The following is a 21,323-nucleotide window of genomic DNA, read 5'->3' on the forward strand; positions in this document are numbered from 1 at the left end:
ATTTGTGTCTGGAAGTAGCTAGCAAGCTAGCCAACATTAGCCAGTTAGCTTGGCTGCTTGACTGCTGTTGTTAGGACAGAATGCTCGGATCAACCCTACTCCTTGGCCAGTGTGTCCAGTGGGTTACTTACTTTCCCATTGTTCCTCAACTCCATTTCAAATCTTGCTACAGAAAACCGAATCTAGCAAGTCGGTCACTATTAGATTAATTAATAATAAACAAAAACATATACAATTGGTGTCTGCATTGTATCTTAAAAGCATAAGCACAAATCTATACATTTGCAAAACATTCCTTTATTATAAATAAATCATTTGTATAAAAACTGGCATGCTTCAACCAGGGGATTTACAGATTCACAACCCAGGGCTACCCATTCAGTTAGCCATTCGATACAAGAAACAAACTTTCTGAATATGCAAGGTTGCACGACAGCTGGGACAAGAATGAAAAAATCTTCACAACCACAAAAATACTTACAAGTAGAATAACAATAAACATCATGGTCAATTCTCATAGTTTCTTCTATTTTCTCTTTTAAATATTTTTAAATTTTAAACTCTTTTAATGTCTTTTAATTTCCCATGTACCCTTATGTATAACTTTTACACAGTTTTGTTTTGTTATGTTTTTCGTCTTTTTTCTTCCTTTTTTTCTCTGGACCATATAGCCTGCAGTGGATTCTTTTTTAAACCATTGTCTTCACGGTTAGTTCAAAGTTTATGGCAGGACCGTTGTGCTGTGATTTGCAGGAAGAGAGCGAACGGGGCCCACTGATTGGTGGTTGGTCTTTGTGGTCCCGCCTCTCTGGTGGTAGTAGGTTTGATGCTGTCGGAACAATATAAAATGTCTCATGCTTGGTTACCGGTGGCGGTGGGAGCTCCATCGGTCTGTCCGTCTTTTCGTCCGTCATCTGTCTGTGGCAGCTCCTTTTCTCAGCCCTCCCTCCACTTTGGTGCTGTTCAGATGTTCAGATGGCATGATTACTGTAGCTGACATATGTTGTCTTAGTTGATGAAGCTGCCAGGGGGGGAAAAGGGGGGAAGAGAGGAGAGGAAATATATCAAGGGATATATATTTCCTATTGACCGTAATATTAGTGCACACCTGCGTCTGGGGTCTGAGGCTGTGTTTATCAAGTCCATTATACGTCCCCTGTTGGTTGTAAATGTCAGTGGTTTTTAAGCGACCACGGACCGCTGGCACTGAGCTATCGTCAAGACGGTGCCCTGTCAAAACAGTTCCAACAGTTTCTTCTTCACACAACACAAACCCTAGGCAGATAGCATTTGAAAATAATGTCTCAGGCTGGGGTTTGTGAAACTGAACTCTGTATGAGTCCAGTCAGTTGTGCCAATGAGGGAATAGATGTGTGAGTGACCTGTGCTGTTTGTTGTGTTGCTGTCCGTGTGTTGTTGTTCGTGTGTGTGTCCGTGCAAACGTGTGTGTGCATACATGTGTGTTATTGTGTGTTATTCAAGCCAACCAAACAGCGGACTGCGAGACTTCTTCGCGTTCAGGTCTGTAATGAAGAAATCGTTCAATCTGCTGCAGTTCAGAATACAGAAAATGAACCCTAATTACTCCAAACATTCCAGAACCTTCTAAACCTCTCAGAACACCCAGATCAACTCTGTGCTAAAATAAATGCTTTAAACACCCACTCTGAGTCTCCACGGGAGAAAAACTAACATTTCCAGGTCGTAGTTTTGAAGAGGCCCGACTAGCTCCGCACACAACAAAGCTTTGAAGTTTACGTAAGCTGTTGCACATAGTTAAGCTGAATGGGAAGCTCATTTGAACACTCTGTATGTGCTGTAAACAACCGTGCTAAAAAAAAAACAGGTTGCAGCACTCAAGCTGCTCTATCAAGAACATTGTTTACAATTCAGATTACGTTTTTATATAGTAAAAGTACTGATATTTGAAAGAGAGAAGAGATATGAAAAAGGCCCAATTTACATGTAACTACTGTTATACTGCCGTTGTCGAGATTATCAAACGGTTGGTTATATCAGTGTAGTTGTATAGATTATTTCTGTTGTGTGTTAGTGTAGATCTATAGATATATATTTTTTAATGAGTTTAGGTATATAGTTTGTTAGTTATATTAGTGTAGGCCAGGGATGATCAACTAGATTCAGCCACGGGCTGATTGTTTTTTAAGTGAATGGTCGGGGGCCGGAATATAATTACAAATAACTTGGAGACAGCAAATTGACCGCAAGAAGCCCAAAAAGATTTGTTTGACTAAAACATAATCATTTCAGACCTTACTAACATTTGTATACGATCACGTGTCTCTCTACTATGCGTGGGAATACTTGATTTCCAAAATGTTTCATTCATTGGAGCTGATTTCTTGGTGTTTTGACAGTCTTTTATGTCCAACAATGAAATTTCAACAAACACTTTATTTTATTTATTTTTTCAACTTGTGGAGCCAAATAAAACCATTCAGCCCACGGGCCGGTAGTTGGGGTACCCTGGTGTAGATGTATATATGCATACTGTTAGTATAAGTGTATACAGTATATCATTAGATATATACGTGTATTATGTATAGGTTAGTAAAGGTGTGTTCTTACTCACTGTTGGTCTCCATGCTCTCACACAGCTCCGTCTTGACCTCGCCGTTGGGTCTGTCGCCCCCCTTCTGCAGCTTGCCTGACATGGCGGCGGCGGTGACGATGGCCTTGAAGCTGCGTTTACGCTTGGGGATGTTCTGCTCAGGGTGGAAGATGATGACGTAGACCTTGGGCATGTACAGCATCCCCAGAGAGACAGATGCGCTGAGGCTGAGCGAGATAGTCAGGGTGGTGGTCTGGATGTACATCTGGAGAGGAGGGAGGGAGGGAGGGAGGGAGGGAGGGAGGGAGGGAGGGAGGGAGGGAGGGAGGGAGGGAGGGAGGGAGGGAGGGAGGGAGGGAGGGCATCAATATACTGTAACCATTCTACAAGTGAAATAGCCATTCTGCTAGTTTTGCACTTTTTCAAAAACTACACACTGGTAGAAACTAAACACTAACAACTGTATATCGACCAATCTACACTGATATAAACCATAAACTGATATAAGCCATACGCTGATATAAACCATAAACTGATATAAACCATAAACTGATATAAGCCATACGCTGATATAAACCATACGCTGATATAAACCATACGCTGATATAAACCATACGCTGATATAAACCATACACTGATATAAGCCATACACTGATATAAGCCATACGCTGATATAAACCATACACTGATATAAGCCATACGCTGATATAAAACATAAGCTGATATAAGCCATACGCTGATATAAAACATAAGCTGATATAAACCATACGCTGATACAAACCATACACTGATATAAACCATACACTGATATAAGCCATACACTGATATAAGCCATACGCTGATATAAACCATAAGCTGATATAAATCATAAGTTGATATAAACCATAAGCTGATATAAACCATAAGCTGATATAAGCCATACGCTGATATAAACGATACACTGATATAAACCATACACTGATATAAGCCATACGCTGATATAAACCATAAGCTGATATAAACCATACACTGATATAAACCATACACTGATATAAGCCATACGCTGATATAAAACATAAGCTGATATAAGCCATACGCTGATATAAACCATACACTGATATAAGCCATACGCTGATATAAAACATAAGCTGATATAAACCATACGCTGATATAAACCATACGCTGATATAAACCATACGCTGATATAAACCATACACTGATATAAGCCATACACTGATATAAGCCATACGCTGATATAAACCATACGCTGACATAAGCCATACACTGATATAAACCATACGCTGATATAAACCATACACTGATATAAGCCATACGCTGATATAAAACATAAGCTGATATAAGCCATACGCTGATATAAAACATAAGCTGATATAAACCATACGCTGATACAAACCATACACTGATATAAACCATACACTGATATAAGCCATACACTGATATAAGCCATACGCTGATATAAACCATAAGCTGATATAAATCATAAGTTGATATAAACCATAAGCTGATATAAACCATAAGCTGATATAAGCCATACGCTGATATAAACGATACACTGATATAAATCATACACTGATATAAGCCATACGCTGATATAAACCATAAGCTGATATAAACCATACACTGATATAAACCATACACTGATATAAGCCATACGCTGATATAAACCATAAACTGATATAAGCCATACGCTGATATAAACCATAAACTGATATAAACCATACACTGATATAAGCCATACGCTGATATAAACCATACACTGATATAAGCCATACGCTGATATAAAACATAAGCTGATATAAACCATACACTGATATAAGCCATACGCTGATATAAACCATACGCTGATATAAAACATAAGCTGATATAAGCCATACGCTGATATAAAACATAAGCTGATATAAACCATACGCTGATATAAACCATACGCTGATATAAACCATACGCTGATACAAACCATACGCTAATATAAACCATAAACTGATATAAACCATAAGCTGATATTAACCATAAACTGATATAAACCATAAGCTGATATTAACCATACGCTGATACAAACCATACGCTGATATAAACGATACACTGATAACCCTACACTGTCTACTATACTTTGTCAGAAATTATACTTGACAAAACCCCTTTGGTATCATATCACCAAGTGGTACGCACACACGCACACAAACACATACACACAGACCCCTCCACCATCGCAGGGATTTCTCTCAAAGCGCAACCACTCATCTGTGTCCATCCCTGACTATAGCATGGCGCAGGAATCACAGCGAGCAGATGGCCAGTCACGCTTCTTCAGTCACAACAGCACAACACAGCCCCGGCTAGCCAGCATAGCGTTCCGCTGAGGAGGAAAACAAACCAGTGCTCCACCGCCCCCTCCCTCGCCAAGAGAGAACAGGCGTGAACAAGATTACACATGTCGACAGTAATACCAATTTACAGTATATCCTCTCTATTGAGAGCATCCGGAAAGAAGATGAGAGAAGGCTTAGACGTTGAAATGTGTGTGCGTGTGTGTGTGTGTGTAGGGTGGTGGAAATTACCCAAACATTATGTTGAGTATAACAACAAACTACATTCATCAATCTGACTCCATTATCACCTCAATGCTATTGGTCCATAATCGTATCCAATGGGCATAGCCAAGGTTTGCAAACCTTGCAATCATCACTCGGAATACTATAAGATGCACAAGTCTAGGTTTACCTTCATGCAATTATTAAGAGGTCGAGGGACAAGGAGCTAATGTCTTGCAATCAATGTCCTAGCATTTCATGATTGAGTTAACCTTGACTCAGAGACGCAGCGTTAGAGACCAAGCATTGATGCTTTGTCTATTATTATTGGGCGTTTACCATTAGACATTTCACCAAATAATAACTCAAAGAATATTACTCAGAAATGTGAGTACTACAGTTCGTATCCATTTTAAAGTATCCATAATTATTACAGTTACCCAATATGAATACAATTAACAAATGGTAGACACCAGAAATCTTCACATTCGAAATTATACAAAATATGTAGAGTCTTAATAGCATAGAGAATTCACCAGTACGACACACAAAACGTACACCAGGAGAATTAACCAATGACAACATGATCTACGTTCAAATCCATGTTTTATTCTTCCAAGAATGCCAACTCCCAGTATCTCCTATCGTCTAATTAACATCAGTTTGCATCAGTTTGCATTCAAACAAAAGGCATAGAACTTCACACTCCTTCTCTAATGTAATAACCACACCGTCACTCCTGTGTCACTCCTCTCTGAACTATCCGCGTGTGTGTGTGTGTGTGTGTGTGTGTGTGTGTGTGTGTGTGTGTGTGTGTGTGTGTATAATGCATGTGTGTGTACAGTGTGCTCTGACAATGTACTAACGGTGTTGACTGGTACACATTTCTAGGCAGGCCTTGAGGCCTGCATGCCACGACTTTGGCATGGAAACAGTATGAACTCCGTGTCAGTTAGCGTTATAGGTGTGAGTTAGCTAGAGGGCTAATGTGATGCTCCATTAGCCGTTACAGGATAGGTACTGTTTGGCGTAGCACAGAGAATTTTCAACTTGGCGATACTATCTTTGTTCGGCCAATTGATCAAGACAGGTGTGTGTCATCATGACATGCTGCACTTTAGGGTGGACCCATCTGCCTCAATGAGGGAACATTTGATATAGACAAGATGACAGCATGCACATTGTTTTTGAAGCAAAACATTTTAATAACGAAGCATTTTCAAAATTCAAACAAACCACCTCCAAGATACATGTTTGGCCGAATCGAGAACGAAGATAGTATCACCAAGTTAAGGCTGGTCAAAAATGCTCTATGCTACGTCAAACAGTACCTATCCTATAACGCTTAATGGAGCATCACATTAGCCAGTTACGATCTGCTAGCTACAGGTAACTGCCAAAATAATGGAATCACTTGAGTAATTGAGGGATACAAAGTATAGTGAAAGCAGATTCTTCCACACAGGTGTGGTTCCTGAGTTAATTTAGCAATTAACGTCCCATCATGCATAAAAATGCTTGGCAGGCCATTATTTTGGCTACCATGGCTATGCCGCCATAGGATGACAATGCCCCCATCCACAGGGCACGAGTGGTCACTAAACGGTTTGATGAGCATGAAAACAACGTAAACCATACCCCATGGCCATTGCAGTCACCAAATCTCAACCCAGTTGAATATTTATGGGAAACCTGGAGTGGCGCCTGTGGAAGAATGGTATGAATGTAGAATCCATGTGTGAGCAGTTTCTCAATGCCAGCTAGGTGTGACTCAAATAGCAGCTCACCCTGTTAGCTAAGCGCTCTGTCCCTGTGACATCACTCTCCTCTCACATCAGCTCTGGAAAGTACATATCGTACCAACACAACAACAGCTGCCTAGAGGAAGAATAGGGCTAGAAGACACATGTATGCAGTAGGTGCTACTCATACAGTCAGACTAAGGTAGGGAAGAATCCTACCAAAAAATTACCATTTAATTCAAAATGTCACTGTGTCCCACTGACATTGACGTATAACTAAGGGGAATTTTGATTTAATTGCACGTTCGGATTCACTCCTTCTTAGAGCAATACTTTTGGTGCACTATATGTGGAGAATAGGGTGCCATACGCGATTTGCCCCATTTCCCTCTTCAGTGACTCATCAAATGCTCATCCAACGACATGGACACTCAACTCCTAATATTTGATCTGAGTAATCTTCACAACGGTCTGTGTTATCTACTTTAATAGGATACAGAGAAGCTCAAGTTGTAGATTACAGCAAAAGGAGCCCTGGGTGAACGTGGGCTGGGAGAGCAGAGCACTGACAGGACGGTGTGCACATACAGAGAGAGATCTCCTCCGGTGAGGGTTTTTGTCACAGAAAGAGAGAAGGGAAAGGGAGGGGAGGATAGAAAGGGGTTGGAACGAGAGTGAAAGAGAGACAGGAAATGGGGGGGGGGGGTGGAGATGGGGAGAATGAAACAGACAGAGGTAGAAATACGGGGAGAAAGAGAGAAAGAATAGAGCGAGAAAGGATAAAGAGCAGCAAGAGAGAGAGAGGCAGTCCTCAGAGCACTAAGCCCTTCATTATAAAAGAAGCACGTCTGGAGATAGCAGTCTCCATTACACTCTGCTGAGAGCATGGGGATCCACCCAGCAGATGTTAGCTGTACAGCCATACACGCACGCGCACAGACACACACACACACACACACACTCTCCCTATCTTTTTCTGTCTCTTTTATTCCCTCCCTCCCTCTCATTCTCTCCTCTCTATATCTTCTCCATCCCTCGATCTCTCCCTCGCTGTGCAGGTATTATAGGATGAAATGGTAAATATGTGCTTTAGTGGGGCTGAGCCGCTGTGATCTGTGTGTATATTTGCGGCCTCTACCAAAGTCACAGAAAATAGGGCAATTAGCTCCACACTGCTAGCCACCACTGCTCTCCTTCCTATGGAATAAAGCTGTCTTTAGAGAAGTCAATACTCTAGGCTTTATGTCATTATCATCAAGCTCGAGACCCTGGGTCTCGACCCCGCCCTGTGCAACTGGGTACTGGACTTCCTTCCTAACAACATCTCCTCCCCGCTGATCCTCAACACTGGGGCCCCACAAGGGTGCGTTCTGAGCCCTCTCCTGTACTTCCTGTTCACCCACGACTGCGTGGCCACGCACGCCTCCAACTCAATCATCAAGTTTGCGGACGACACAACAGTGGTAGGCTTGATTACCAACAACGACGAGACGGCCTACAGGGAGGAGGTGAGGGCCCTCGGAGTGTGGTGTCAGGAAAATAACCTCACACTCAACGTCAACAAAACTAAGGAGATGATTGTGGACTTCAGGAAACAGCAGAGGGAACACCCCCCTATCCACATCGATGGAACAGTAGTGGAGAGGGTAGCAAGATGTCGTTCCCATAGCAACAATTAAAACATTCCCTAACCAGAAACCGTGGATTGATGGCAGCATTCGTGTGAAACTGAAAGCGCGAACCGCTGCTTTTAATCAGGGCAAGGTGTCTGGTAACATGACCGAATACAAACAGTGCAGCTATTCCCTCCGCAAGGCTATCAAACAAGCTAAGCGTCAGTACAGAGACAAAGTAGAATCTCAATTCAACGGCTCAGACACAAGAGGCATGTGGCAGGGTCTACAGTCAATCACGGACTACAGGAAGAAATCCAGCCCAGTCACGGACCAGGATGTCCTGCTCCCAGGCAGACTAAATAACTTTTTTGCCCGCTTTGAGGACAATACAGTGCCACTGACACGGCCTGCAACGAAAACTTGCGGTCTCTCCTTCACTGCAGCCGAGGTGAGTAAGACATTTAAACGTGTTAACCCTCGCAAGGCTGCAGGCCCAGACGGCATCCCCAGCCGCGCCCTCAGAGCATGCGCAGACCAGCTGGCCGGTGAGTTTACGGACATATTCAATCAATCCCTATACCAGTCTGCTGTTCCCACATGCTTCAAGAGGGCCACCATTGTTCCTGTTCCCAAGAAAGCTAAGGTAACTGAGCTAAACGACTACCGCCCCGTAGCACTCACTTCCGTCATCATGAAGTGCTTTGAGAGACTAGTCAAGGACCATATCACCTCCACCCTACCTGACACCCTAGACCCACTCCAATTTGCTTACCGCCCAAATAGGTCCACAGACGATGCAATCTCAACCACACTGCACACTGCCCTAACCCATCTGGACAAGAGGAATACCTATGTGAGAATGCTGTTCATTGACTACAGCTCGGCATTCAACACCATAGTACCCTCCAAGCTCGTCATCAAGCTCGAGACCCTGGGTCTCGACCCCGCCCTGTGCAACTGGGTACTGGACTTCCTGACGGGCCGCCCCCAGGTGGTGAGGGTAGGCAACAACATCTCCTCCCCGCTGATCCTCAACACTGGGGCCCCACAAGGGTGCGTTCTGAGCCCTCTCCTGTACTCCCTGTTCACCCACGACTGCGTGGCCACGCACGCCTCCAACTCAATCATCAAGTTTGCGGACGACACAACAGTGGTAGGCTTGATTACCAACAACGACGAGACGGCCTACAGGGAGGAGGTGAGGGCCCTCGGAGTGTGGTGTCAGGAAAATAACCTCACACTCAACGTCAACAAAACTAAGGAGATGATTGTGGACTTCAGGAAACAGCAGAGGGAACACCCCCCTATCCACATCGATGGAACAGTAGTGGAGAGGGTAGCAAGTTTTAAGTTCCTCGGCATACACATCACAGACAAACTGAATTGGTCCACTCACACAGACAGCATTGTGAAGAAGGCGCAGCAGCGCCTCTTCAACCTCAGGAGGCTGAAGAAATTCGGCTTGTCACCAAAAGCACTCACAAACTTCTACAGATGCACAATCGAGAGCATCCTGGCGGGCTGTATCACAGCCTGGTACGGCAACTGCTCCGCCCTCAACCGTAAGGCTCTCCAGAGGGTAGTGAGGTCTGCACAACGCATCACCGGGGGCAAACTACCTGCCCTCCAGGACACCTACACCACCCGATGTCACAGGAAGGCCATAAAGATCATCAAGGACATCAACCACCCGAGCCACTGCCTGTTCACCCCGCTATCATCCAGAAGGCGAGGTCAATACAGGTGCATCAAAGCTGGGACCGAGAGACTGAAAAACAGCTTCTATCTCAAGGCTATCAGACTGTTAAACAGCCACCACTAACATTGAGTGGCTGCTGCCAACACACTGACACTGACTCAACTCCAGCCACTTTAATAATGGGAATTGATGGGAAATGATGTAAATATATCACTAGCCACTTTAAACAATGCTACCTTATATAATGTTACTTACCCTACATTATTCATCTCATAGGCATACGTATATACTGTACTCTATATCATTGACTGTATCCTTATGTAATACATGTATCACTAGCCACTTTAACTATGCCACTTGGTTTACATACTCATCTCATATGTATATACTGCACTCGATACAATCTACTGTATCTGCCTATGCTGCTCTGTACCATCACTCATTCATATATCCTTATGTACATATTCTTTATCCCCTCACACTGTGTACAAGACAGTAGTTTTGGAACTGTTAGTTAGATTACTTGTTGGTTATTACTGCATTGTCGGAACTAGAAGCACAAGCATTTCGCTACACTCGCATTAACATCTGCTAACCATGTGTATGTGACAAATAAAATTTGATTTGATTTGATTTGAAGTTTTAAGTTCCTCGGCATACACATCACAGACAAACTGAATTGGTCCACTCACACAGACAGCATCGTGAAGAAGGCGCAGCAGCGCCTCTTCAACCTCAGGAGGCTGAAGAAATTCGGCTTGTCACCAAAAGCACTCACAAACTTCTACAGATGCACAATCGAGAGCATCCTGGCGGGCTGTATCACCGCCTGGTATGGCAACTGCACCGCCCTCAACCGTAAGGCTCTCCAGAGGGTAGTGAGGTCTGCACAACGCATCACCGGGTACAAACTACCTGCCCTCCAGGACACCTACACCACCCGATGTCACAGGAAGGCCATAAAGATCATCAAGGACATCAACCACCCGAGCCACTGCCTGTTCACCCCGCTATCATCCAGAAGGCGAGGTCAGTACAGGTGCATCAAAGCTGGGACCGAGAGACTGAAAAACAGCTTCTATCTCAAGGCCATCAGACTGTTAAACAGCCACCACTAACACTGAGTGGCTGCTGCCAACACACTGACACTGACTCAACTCCAGCCACTTTAATAATGGGAATTGATGGGAAATGATGTAAATATATCACTAGCCACTTTAAACAATGCTACCTTATATAATGTTACTTACCCTACATTATTCATCTCATAGGCATACGTATATACTGTACTCTATATCATCGACTGTATCCTTATGTAATACATGTATCACTAGCCACTTTAAACTATGCCACTTTGTTTACATACTCATCTCATTTGTACATACTGTACTCGATACCATCTACTGTATCTTGCCTATGCTGCTCTGTACCATCACTCATTCATATATCCTTATGTACATATTCTTTATCCCCTTACACTGTGTACAAGACAGTAGTTTTGGAATTGTTAGTTAGATTACTTGTTATTACTGCATTGTCGGAACTAGAAGCACAAGCATTTCGCTACACTCGCATTAACATCTGCTAACCATGTGTATGTGACAAATAAAATTTGATTTGATTTGATTTGATTTGATCTCCATCCATAACCTTCACTTAAACCACAGGGTTGGGGAGTAAGGGATTACATGTAATCTGTTACATGTGAGAGATGTAAACAAAATAAAAAGGTAACTGTAATCCATTACATTATGAGCAAAAATATTGTAATCAGATTACAGACACTTGAAAAACTAGATGATTACTTTTAAATTCAGAAAGGATGTTTGTGGGGAAAAAAAATCTTTGACACTTCTCTGTTTGTCTCAATGACATTCAAATCAGCATTGAAAAAAGTTTGTTTGTTCCACCTGAACGAGTCTGACCACAAGTCAGAGACCACTATGATGACACACTAAATAGGTTTGATGGATCGTGGGAAAAGAGCAGGAATAGGCTTTTTGTAGGCTACAGTCCAACCTATGTCTTCCAATGGTGCAGCTGCTGTTGGCATCCAGGATTATCCAACTTGAATAAACGCTTGCAGGTAAGGATGACAGCAGTGGTGTAGTCTACGGCAATACGGATATCGCTTATTATTTGATATCTACATTAGAGGTCGACCGATTTTGATTTTTCAACGCCGATACCGATTATTGGAGGACCCAAAAAAAGTCGATACCGATTAATTGGCCAATTCTTTTTTACATTTATTTGTAATAATGACAATTACAACAATACTGAATGAACACTTATTTTAACTTGATATAATACATCAATAAAATAAATTTAGCCTCAAATAAAATGAAACATGCTCAATTTGGTTTAAATAATGCAAAAACAAAAGTGTTGGAGAAGAAAGTAAAAGTGCAATATATGCCATGTAAAAAAGCTAACGTTTATGTTCCTTGCTCAGAACATGAGAACATATGAAAGCTGGTAGTTCCTTTTAACATGAGTCTTCAATATTCCCAGATAAGAAGTTTTAGGTTATAGTTATTATAGGAATTATAGGACAATTTCTCTCTATACGATTTGTATTTCATATACCTTTGACTATTGGATGTTCTTCTGGCACTTTAGTATTGCCAGTGTAACAGTATAGCTTCCGTCCCTCTCCTTGCTCCTACCTGGGCTCGAACCAGGAACACATCGACAACAGCCACCCTCGAAGCAGCGTTACCCATGCAGAGCAAGGGAAACAACTACTCCAAGTCTCATTGCGAGTGACGTTTGAAACGCTATTAGCGCGCACCCCGCTAACTAGCTAGTCATTTCACATCGGTTACACCAGCCTAATCTCGGGAGTTGATAGGCTTGAAGTCATAAACAGCTCAATGCTTGAAACGTTACGAAGAGCTGCTGGCAAAACGCACGAAAGTGCTGTTTGAATGAATGCTTACAAGCCTGCTGGTGCCTACCATCGCTCAGTCAGACTGCTCTATCAAATCATAGACTTAATTATGACATAACACACATAAATACGAGCCTAAGTCATTAATATTGTTGAATCTGGAAACTATCATCTCGAAAACAAGACGTTTATTCTTTCAGTGAAATACGGAACCGTTCCGTATTTCATCTAACGGGTGGCATCCATAAGTCTAAATATTCCTGTTACATTGCACAACCTTCAATGTTATGTCATAATTTACGTAAAATTCTGGCAAATTAGGCGGCCCAAACTGTTGCATATACACTGACTCTGCGTTCAATGAGAAGTGACACAATTTCACCTGGTTAATATTGCCTGCTAACCTGGATTTATTTTAGCTAAATATGCAGGTTTAAAAATATATACTTCTGTGTATTGATTTTAAGAAAGGCATTGATGTTTATGGTTAGTTACACATTGGAGCAACGACAGTCCTTTTTCGGGAATACGCACCACATGGATTATATGCAACGCAGGACACGCTAGATAAACTAGTAATATCATCAACTATGTGTAGTTAACTAGTGATTATGATTGATTGATTGATTGATTGTTTTTTATAAGATAAGTTTAATAATAGCTAGCAACTTACCTTGGCTTCTTACTGCATTCGCGTAACAGGCAGGCTCCTCATGGAGTACAATGTAAAGCAGGCGGTTAGAGCATTGGACTAGTTAAGGTTGCAAGATTGAATCCTCGAGCTGACAGGTTAAAAATCTGTCGTTCTGCCCCTGAACAAGGCAGTTAACCCACCGTTCCTAGGCTGTCATTGAAAATAAGAATGTGTTCTTAACTGACTTGCCTAGTTAAAGCAAGGTTAAATAAAGGTTATGAAAACTTGAAATCGGCCCTAATTAATCGGCCATTCCGATTAATCGGTCGACCTCTAATCTACAGAGCTCATTGATGTGAATCACACTGCTGCTCTCATATATATCCATTGATTCTTGAAGAATATAACTTAGAAATGCCTCATGAGCTTAGTTCAACTGTCACACTCCATGAGAACCCAAAATATAAGCTTGTTTATCTCCTATGTTTGTAAACATTGTAAATGTAAACAAACACTGTATAACCTCATAACATGGTTAAAACGATCATTTTGATGGATGGTCAGTTCTTGCATCCATAGCTCTGTCTATTAATCTGTGTGTGGTTACATTTCTCCAGGCCCCTCCCTCAGCTTTTTACCAAAACAGAGGCGGGGCAACCGTTTGTGGATTTTCCTTTAAACAGATGCATATTATCAAGACATCGAAGTGTCACCAACAAAGAGGTAAAACAATAGGCCTACGGTAACTGCAGCATAAGGCATTCATTTTTCAACATGTAAATAGCACTTGTCAATAGTGCTCAAAGCATGCCATTCCATGAGCGCAGCATTTATTTTTCAACTCCAAACAATGAGCCCAATCAGTCCTCCATGACAACAAAATCACAAACAACAGAGTAGGGCTGGCTAATAAGTCCTTATTTTTGGGGGTTATGCTCTCAGGTAAAACATTTTGGCTAATCCATACTTCCATATTTCCAAGTCCTATTCTTGAATATCAAGGGGTGCATAATTTATTGTAATGCCTGGAATTCTGATAGACTTTGGTTTTTAATGTAAACATATCATTTAATCGCGTTATTATATGTCGTAGAAAGCGATGGGTTAGAATAAGCTTACATAACCAAACTATAAAGTAAAAATGAACATCCATATATGGCCAGCTATGTAAACTTGAACATTGATTTATCCTGCAATAGATTTTGTTCAATTAGTAACATACATTTTTGTCTTCTTCTATTGACTCTCAATGGGAAAGTAATCTAAAAGTGAATGTAATCAGATTACGTTACTGAGTTTGGGTAATCCAAAAGTTACATTACTGATTACAATTTTGGACAGGTGTAATCGATTACATTTAGAAAGTAACCTCCCCAACTCTGGATATCACTCTGCTGCTGGGACTGACTGGGGTAATGCCAATCTCTCTCACACACACAGACACGGACACACTGAGCAACTTCTCCAGTGTTAATTCAACACAGAGAGTGTTTACTTAACATTGTCAAGTTGTCTATACCATGCCACACTTTTCAGAGTTCAATAAACACACTGCTTAGTGTAAAGCCTTATTTGCTTATTTCCCAGAGTGCCTTGCCTTTCGAGTGAATTGTGTACCCATTACTTCATTTGTTAGTGACAGAGACATGGTTGTTTCCTTCAACCATTTTCAGTTTTATAAGACAATAAATACACATATTTCATTTACCCTAATTACAGTGGCCTGAAATGCATGGTTTACAGGACACATCAGGCCTGAAAGTCACATTATGCTGGTTTACAAAGTGATCTGCAATTCCTATTGCAATCCAGCCAGAGAGGGGGTATCAAACATTTAGAATTTAGATTCACCAGAAACCTGCATTAAGAATGACCACCGGGTTGGGAAGGCTAAGCTCTGACACTACCTGAACCGCCTCGACTGGAACAACCGTTTCAGTAACTAACGGGTACAATAAGTCCAAGTAACAGATTGGATAAGTTTAGAAAAATGTATGTTATTTATATTTGAGTAACGTGATGTTAATTCATTAATAAAAGAACAGTACCAGTCAAAAGTTTGGACACACCTACTCATTCAAAGTTTTTTCTTTATTTTTACTATTTTCTACATTGTAGAAAAATAATGAAGGCATCAAAACTATGAAATAAGACATATGAAATAAAAAATAAAAATATAAATTGTTAAACAAATCCAAATATATTTGAGATTTGAGATTCTTCAAAGTAGCCACCCTTTGCCTTGACAGCTTTGCATTCCCTCAACCAGCTTCATGAGGTAGTCACCTGGAATGCATTTCAATTGACAGGTGTGCCTTCTTAAAAGTTCATTTGTGGAATTTCCTTCCTTCTTAATGTGTTTGAGCCAATCAGATGTGTTGTGACAAGGTAGGGGTGGTATACAGAAGCCCTATTTGGTAAAAGACCAAGTCCATATTATGGTAGAACAGCTCAAATAAGTGAGGAGAAACGACAGTCCATAATTAATTTAAGATGTGGAAGTAAGTCAATAGGGAAAATTTCAAGAACTTTGAAAGTTTCTTCAAGTGCAGTCACAAAAACCAGAAACTATGATGAAACTTGCTCTCATGAGGACCGGAACAGGAAAGGAAGACCCAGAGTTACCTCTGCTGCAGAAGATAAGTTCATTAGAGTTAACTTGTCTCAGTGCTGTTTGTTGCTACTTGGCTATCTGCCAAACTTTTCATTTTTTCCCCCAATTCCATAGTATCCAATTGGTAGTTCCATCGCTGCAACTCCCGTACGGACTCGGGAGAGGCGAAGGTCAACCCAGTCAAGCAGCACAACTTCTTGACACAATGGACGCTTAAACCGAAAGCCAGACGCACCAATCTGTCGGAAGAAACAACGTACACCTGGCGACATTGTCAGCATGCATTGTGCCCAGGCCCGCCACAGGAGTCGCTACTGCACGATGGGACAAGAACATCCGGCCAAACCCTCCCCTAACCCAGACCCCATGGGTCTCCCAGTCATAGCTGGCTGCGACAGAGCCTGGACTCGTACCAGGATCTCTAGTGGCACAGCTAACACTGTGATGCAGTGCCTTAGACCACTGCTCCACTCAGGAGGCCCTTTTAATACATTTACCCAACGTCTTCGTTTTTTCCTTGCTTTACTTTTTTCATTCAACTTTTTCACCCAGGACGCTTTATTTGGACATGGTTCTACAAGATCTCCACCAGCCGAAGCTAAGTAGTAACATTTTAAACACTGTCATCTAATTGCAGTACTCATAATATACAGGAGAACTATCACCTTATGGTGAGGATAGCAGTGTTGCAAGCACAGCTTCAGATGCAATCGTTCGGCAAGGGCAATTTAAGTGTAGGAAAGGATGAAACAGTGGCTGTGCCACCAGCACAGATAGTATTATAAATCCCCCTGCACAGTCTAAAGGTTTCTGGAAAGTAATGCTGTCGGCATACTCAACAGGTGTCACTCATTCAGCCAGAAACTTTCAACTGGATCTCCCCATTAAGCAACTAGTTGGGGCCAGAGGCCGTGCTTTCTCAGTTCTCTCCTCCACCCGTTAAGGGGTCTGAGCCGCCGAAGCCTCCCACCATTAGCTGTCTCAGTCTCCAGTATCTATGTTACAATAGTCTACGTGCCGGGGGGCTAGGGTCAGTCTGTTATATCTGGTGTCCTGTGTGAATTTAAGTATTCTCCCTCAAATTTCCCTCGATTTCTCTCCCTCCCCTCCCGGAGGACCTGAGCCCTAGGATCATGCCTCAGGACTACCTGGCCTGATGACTCCTGGCTGTCCCAAGTCCACCTGGTCGTGCTGCTTCTCCAGTTTCAACTGTTCTGCCTGTGGCTAGGGCACCCTGACCTGTTCACCAGATGTGCTACCTTGTCCAGGACCTGCTGTTTTCGACACTCTCTCTCTCTCTCTCTCTCTCTCTCACCTGCTGTCTCAACCTCTGAATGCTCGGCTATGAAAAGGCAACTGACATTTACTTCTGAGGTACTGACCTGTTGCACCCTCTACAACCAATGTGATTATTATTTGACCCTGCAGTCATCTATGAACGTTTGAACATCTTGAAGAACAATATGGCCTTAAATGGCCATGTACTCTTAGAATGTCCACCCGGCACAGCCAGAAGAGGACCGGCCACTCCTCAGAGCCTTGTTCCTCTCAGGTTCTTTCTAGGTTCCTGCCTTTCCAGGGAGTTTTTCCCAGCCACTGTGCTTCTACATCTGCATTGCTTGCTGTTTGGGGTTTTAGGCTGGGTGTCTGTATAGCACTTTGTGACACCTGCTGATGTAAAAAAAAAGGCTTCCTAAATACATTTGATTGATTTGATTGAGTTAACTGCACCTCAGACTGCAGCCCAAATAAATGCTTCACAGAATTCCAGTAACAGACATATCTCAACATCAAGTGTTCAGAGGAGACTGTGTGAATCAGGCCTTCATGGTCGAATTGCTGCAAAGAAACCACTACTAAAGGACACCAATAAGAAGAGACTTGCTTGGGCCAAGAAACAGGAGCAAAGTACATTAGACCGGTGGAAATCTTTCCTTTGGTCAGATTTGAGTCCAAATTTGAGATTGTTGGTTACAACTGCCTTGTCTTTGTGAGATGCAGATTAGATAAATGGATGAACTCTGCATGTTCCCACCATGAAGCATGGAGGAGGAGGAGTGATGGTGTGGGGGTGCTTTGCTGGTGACACTGTCAGTGATTTATTTAGAATTCAAGGCACACTTAACCAGCATGGCTACCACAGCATTCTGCAGCAATATGCCATCCCATCCGGTTTGTGCTTAGTGGGACTATCATTTGTTTTTCAACAGGACAATGACCCAAAACACACCTCCAGGCTGTGCAAGGGCTATTTGTCCAAGAAGGAGAGTGACAGAGTGCTGCATCAGATGACCTGGTCTCTACAATCACCTGACCTCAACCCAATTGAGATGATTTGGGATATGTTGGACAGCAGAGTGAAGGAAAAGCAGCCAACAAGTGTTCATCATATGTGAGAACTCCTTCAAGACTGTTGGAAAAGCATTCCTCAAGAAGCTGGTTGAGAGAATTCCAAGAGTGTGCATAGCTGTCATCAAGGCAAAGGGTGGCTACTTGGAAGAATCTAAACTCTAAAATATAATTTGATTTGTTTAAAACTTTTTTGGTTGCTACATGATTCCATAAGTGTTATTTCATAGTTTTGATATTTTCACTATTGATCTACAATGTAGAAAATAGTAAAAATAAGGAAAAACCCTTGAATTAATAGGTGTGTCCAAACTTTTGACTGGTACTGTACATGCGAAAAGATATTGAAACAAACCTAAAAATCAACCTGCAATAGAGCATGAATGGTTAAGGTTTAAAACTAGGTATTAACACCGACACTGGGGTTCTTTTACACCAATGAGTGTTCATTTAACACTTAGAGACTAGCAATGTTACACTGAAAAATCAACACTCGGTAACACTGGCCGTTTTTCTGTGCACAACTATTGAGAGTTTTTCAATATGTGATATCATTGAAACTCCACGTGTTACACTACAGAAGCCGAACCCTCTACACATGGTAAGTGTGTGGCATCTATCAGTGCAACCTCTGTATACACACAGATGTTAATGACATCATATGACCATACGATCATATCAACATCAACAATGAAGTGTATGTTTACACAGACACTAGGGTATAGACGTTGTCTCACTTGTCTATAGTGTGTTCCCTTGGACAATGTGTTAAGCTTCTCCATCACATGGCCATTACCACAAGGGGAGTAGGAGAAAGGGACTGTGCATTTCAAGTGCACTCAGTTAGCTATTGAACAACAGATTACCTTGCAGGAGGGCACTCCTCAACACGTATTGTCGCCCATTAAGATGCCTACTACTCCAGCCAGCCTGTTCAAGCTGTCAACAAAGGTCTGTCTGTCTGTCTGTCTGTCTGTCTGTCTGTCTGTCTGTCTGTCTGTCACAGACAGACCCTTCATTGCTCTCAGCCTCATGCAGCCTGTAGTGGTATTTCAGTGTAATGATTCAGTAGTAGTACTCTCCCTGGGGTTGTAATGCTACACACTCGATCAGCAAACCTGGTTGCTCTCAGGCCTGATTGATAAAGCAATACATTCACCATTACATGTGCTCTCACACAACTACGCACAATCTGACATGTAATATTATATATGTTATCACATGTGCTGTTATATAGGTTCCGACAATTAAATAGCCTTTACGTTCACGTGTACTACTACATAAGGTACGTAAGCTGTCACGTGTACTACTACAGTACATAATGTACACTCTCTCTGTACTCATCATTACCAAAGAAATGGAGGGAGCCAAGAAATCTAAAAGCTCCAGACCATAGAATTACCAACATGGACAGCTGTAGTTGGCTCCAACAAGCTCGAAGCACAGGGAAAGAGGAGAGGTTGCATTAAGGACATGTATTTTCTCCGTGACTGAACTGAGTACAAGATATGTCCACTCTGACCCCACAGCGCTGTGTGGATGATATGATGAAGTGTTACAGAGGGAGAGAGAGGTATGTCCAATCAATCAAATCAAATTTTATTTGTCACATGCGTCGAATACAACATCTGCAGACCATGAAATGCTTACCCATAATTCCTTTCTCAACCTTGCAGAGTTAAAAAGTATGACACATTTGCTAAATAGAAAAAGGAAATAGTAATACAATAAATAACAATAACAAGGCTATATACAAAGAGTACCGGCTCCACGTCAATGTGCAAGGGTAGCCTAGTGGTCAGAGTGTTGGACTAGTAAGCGAAAGGTTGCGAGATCGAATCCCCGAGCTGACGAAGTAAAAATCTGTCGTTCTGCCCCTTAACCCACTGTTTCTAGGCCATAATTGAAAATAAGAATTTGTTCTTAACTGACTTGCCTCGTCACCTCCTCCTCTCTCTATCTCTCACCAATCAATCAAATCAAATGTATTTACAAAGCCCTTCTTACATCAGCTGATGTCACAAAGTGCTGTACAGAAACCCAGCCCAAACCCCCAAATAGCAAGCAATGCAGGTATAGAAGCTGTGTAGAAGCACCAGGGGAGAAATCATCTCTCAGTCAGTCTTAAAGTCAAATGACAAGATGTGGGAGGGACAGGGCCAGTGGATGGGTAACAGCAGGTAGTTCATCCAAGGCATCCATCTTCACCTCAACTAGAACTTTCGGTACATGTGACAATTCCAATTGGATGACACCTTTGCTCCAAAACAATTGAATACATATGATGCCGCCGTGGAGTCAAAGGCAGCAATCCACATTGTGTGGACAATAACGTGTTCTATTCAAATCTATGATCATAATGAGAATCATAATGAGGATCCGGATTCCTACCTAATGTTTAACAAGAACACAGCTTACTGGCGAACCAACAATAATTATCCCTATAATAACAGTAATTGTAACAGAATCAATTGTCCATTAATTATAGTAATCAACGCATCTCCCTCAAGCCCAATATCTTCAAATCCATTTCCTGCCGTTATTACAGCTAATGTTATTCCTCTGATCGAGATAGCATTGATCTTGTCTAATAGACTCACAAGGTCTGCACTCCCTCCTTAAAAGGGAAGCCATCAACATTCAGTACAGGGTGAAAACAAGTCCAATCCCCAAGTT

The 21,323-nt window shown here is 42.1% G+C and overlaps 1 protein-coding gene across 1 annotated transcript in view; it reads right to left on the bottom strand.

The window, feature by feature from the left end:
* Positions 1 to 281: 281 nt before the first annotated feature.
* Positions 282 to 21,323, bottom strand: part of LOC139378698 (metabotropic glutamate receptor 8-like) — a 221,568-nt gene continuing 200,526 nt past the window's right edge. The window contains exons 10-11 of the mRNA XM_071121113.1: positions 2,594 to 2,837; positions 282 to 1,021 (exon numbers count right to left, since the gene is read on the bottom strand). Coding sequence (XP_070977214.1) covers positions 972 to 1,021; positions 2,594 to 2,837 — 294 coding nt within the window. The 3' untranslated portion in view covers positions 282 to 971. The remainder of the gene's footprint in view (positions 1,022 to 2,593; positions 2,838 to 21,323) is intronic.

This window comes from Oncorhynchus clarkii, chromosome 21, assembly GCF_045791955.1.
Source record: "Oncorhynchus clarkii lewisi isolate Uvic-CL-2024 chromosome 21, UVic_Ocla_1.0, whole genome shotgun sequence".
NCBI classification, from domain to species: Eukaryota; Metazoa; Chordata; class Actinopteri; order Salmoniformes; family Salmonidae; genus Oncorhynchus; species Oncorhynchus clarkii.